Source organism: Ylistrum balloti, unplaced genomic scaffold (genome assembly GCF_031769215.1).
Source record: "Ylistrum balloti isolate Yb309-2 unplaced genomic scaffold, AGI_CSIRO_Ybal_v1 Utg370246, whole genome shotgun sequence".
Taxonomy (NCBI): domain Eukaryota; kingdom Metazoa; phylum Mollusca; class Bivalvia; order Pectinida; family Pectinidae; genus Ylistrum; species Ylistrum balloti.
The window spans coordinates 1,445,134-1,448,310 of NW_026782198.1; the positions used below are offsets into that span (position 1 = coordinate 1,445,134).

General features: G+C 34.9%; 1 protein-coding gene across 1 annotated transcript; it reads right to left on the bottom strand.

Annotated features, from left to right (window-relative positions):
- Nucleotides 1-336: 336 nt before the first annotated feature.
- LOC132552406 (uncharacterized) lies at nt 337-1,719 on the bottom strand. Its single transcript, XM_060216574.1, has 4 exons — nt 1,710-1,719; nt 1,293-1,516; nt 930-1,010; nt 337-645 (listed from the first exon to the last, which is right to left on the bottom strand). The coding sequence occupies exons 1-4, from the start codon at nt 1,717-1,719 to the stop codon at nt 337-339; spliced, it is 624 nt and encodes a 207-aa protein (XP_060072557.1).
- Nucleotides 1,720-3,177: the final 1,458 nt, after the last annotated feature.

Here is a 3,177-nt window from a genome sequence, read left to right on the forward strand (position 1 = left end):
GCTTGTATATATGTAAATATAATTAAAATAAACATGTAAACCTATGAATGCCAATAAACGACGATTGCTTTCCTTATCTAACATGACTAGTAACAACACTTATGCCTGCACGCGGCGGATAACTGCAACGGAAGATTGAGTACACGTGACAAATCATTTTCCTTATTTCGATTATATATACCAGCTAGAGTCACTGGTAATCAGTTGTCACAAATGTCCAGAAATGAAGTTTCCTTTCGACGTATTGAACTGGTAAAAACCGCATGTCCGATGTCTAAAGCTAACAAAGTATATGTTGGAAGGTTAATGCAGTTGTTTGATGCGTCTCCTCTGAAACTATTGTCCTGGTAAGGCACTGTATGTCTCATGCAAACGAATTAACACGTCACGTACGGCACTAAATATGACAAAGTTCCTCCTGTTACGTGCAAAGCTCGAGCGTGGACTACCACAAGATGCCTCCACGACGCACGGAAGTGTGATATCCTCTGAGATATGCTTTACATTAACCATTGTCCTGTACATACCACAGAGAATATGGAGTATTCTGGAGCGGAGTCTCTGCCAGAGGACAGGTCCGTCGTCATTACACACTATGTCAACGAAGACTAGAAGGTGAGAAACGACGGTGTAATCAACAGTTACCTGTAACACACATGGTCAGATATTTAATTCATATATACTGCAACTGTAACAGTCGTATTGTGATGCTGATGACATGTTGTGTAAATTTGCATATTCATTTATCAAAATAATATATAAACGGTGAAATATGCTTATAGTTATTCAATTGAAAATATAAAAACATTGAAGTAGAATGATTGTTGCATAATTGCGTGATATATCATAACAAAATATTGGTAACGGACAAATAAAGTCAAGATGCCATACTTTATTCCTTATTTTTCTTTCGGTGATACAACACTTACATTTCTGTAGGTAGATATATCTTGTGGTCCAGGCAGTCCTACAACTTCCTCAGAATATACATCGGGCGGTGGAATCCCATCCTGTAAGTCGAAAAGGTTTTAGAGACCTACACACAACTTCTTGCCATCTTGAAGAACCATTCTTATTTTGATAAAGAAGTCCGAACAAAGTTAGATATTAGTTGGTGGGATGTTTTCGTAAATCAAACACGTGTGCTTAAATTATTGACAGAATATCCTGATGAGTTACTACACATTAAGAAATAAAACGAATAAAGTGCTAATAATATGAGTACTGATACCATAGATAAAAATCTAAACAGAAAAAAAAATATATAGATGAAAATAATTCTAACATCTTACATAATGTTCACGGAGCTGATCCGTAATCCTTTGCGCTCCCTCAACATGAGGTATGATGTCATCTCTCTTTAATTGATTGATTCGAATGGAGGGGAGGGGAGCTCCACTAATGCTAGGTCCACATGGAGAGTTGAGACCATAAGGTATGCTCGATGTTGATCGTTCAGAACGAATAACACGGGAATGTACCACAGCTGTTGTCATCATAAAGCAATACCATATACCTGAAAGATACGAAGCAAATACAATACGAATACTAAATGGCCGCCACGTACGTAACTATCCTCGATTTGACTATAAAAGTTTGGTATCTCTGTTTCTTAAGATGTACAACATGAAATTTTCTCTATTTTTGTATGGTTGTTATCCTTGTGTCCTTGTTTTGCCTGATCGAGACTGATCTGGAAAACGGCTGACCGGTGGCCATCTTGGATTTTGCAGTTCAAGAATTTAATTTGTATTTCTTAAGAGCATTTCAAACTCTACATAATTCAGCGCAAAACCAGAGAAAAGAAGAAGGAGATCGAGGGGAAAATCCGACTTTAAAACACTCCTTACAAACATGATGTGTCTTAATAGTTTTTTACATGGTTGACGTGATGATGTGATATTGTCTATATGTTATACTTATCGCCCACGGTCGACATGATTAGTTGGTATTCAATAAGCATATTTAATGTTAGGTCCTTAACGTCAAGTCCTAGACGCAGGAAACAGCAATATGAAGCAGTTTATTTCATTATTTGTCTGTGTAGTATCTACTATGTTAAATTTGTGTTGAAAGGTAATATTCTCATGGGTGTTTTTTTCAATATTTTTTTTATATTATCCTACAAATGAGACGTGATTCTGAAAGTTATATTCCTTTTAAACACTATTTCATCCCCCGTTATCACATTTTTATATATCAAATATTATCTTCTTATGACATGTTATTATAACAGCGAAACGTTATATTATAAAATCATCTTTTTCTGTGTAAATATTTCTCTCAATACGTTATCCTATAAGGATGACGTTGATACCGAAATGTAATACAATTCAAACCCTACCTTGCAATGTATTGCTCCATGTGTATCGTCTCGTAATATTTGCTATGTTGTAGTTTATTTCCATGACTTTGTTGTAAGTCGATATTGTTAATGAAAGCTAGGCTGATGCTGCTGATATTTATACCTTCAGATTTGTAGGATTTTAGGATTTCCATAGAGTCATTTTGGTGAAAATATTTCATTGGATGTCAGTGGGGACATTAATACATATGTTGAGATTGGTAATACCTTGTAACAATAGTTTTTTTCCCATGACAGATAATGACAAATCACGGTTTACCGTCGTTCGGTATTCCCGTGTACAGTATTTAGTAGGCCAACAAATGGACCCATTCTGGTATTCTACTAAACCCTTGCATAATGACTAGGGTTAAGTAGGATCGAACAGTTCCTGTGATATTGTTCACTACTTAAGATTTATGGACTAAACCGGAAACCATTATTTCCAGCTAAAATACAATTAATTCATGAAAGTATAAAGTAATGGTACTATCCCAGATTTTTATCTATAAACCACCAAAATATCATAAAATCATAAATAGAATTAGAATTTGTCATGTAAAAACTTTATATATTATGAGTATCTCATTCTGAAAGTGAAATTATCTGCATCAGATTTAAGAGTAAATTACCATTTGGTGACACATTTCTGGCACGTAACTATGTGAGGAAAATAGGCATGGGGATGACGTTTGTGCAATTTCAGTAATGGAGCGTGCAACAGTACTAGAAAAATTGATAACGTACGTTAATGTATGGCTGTTTTACTTTGAATGCTAACGAATAAGATTGAAAAAGATTAATCATATGACAAATTGATTTAATAAGATAAT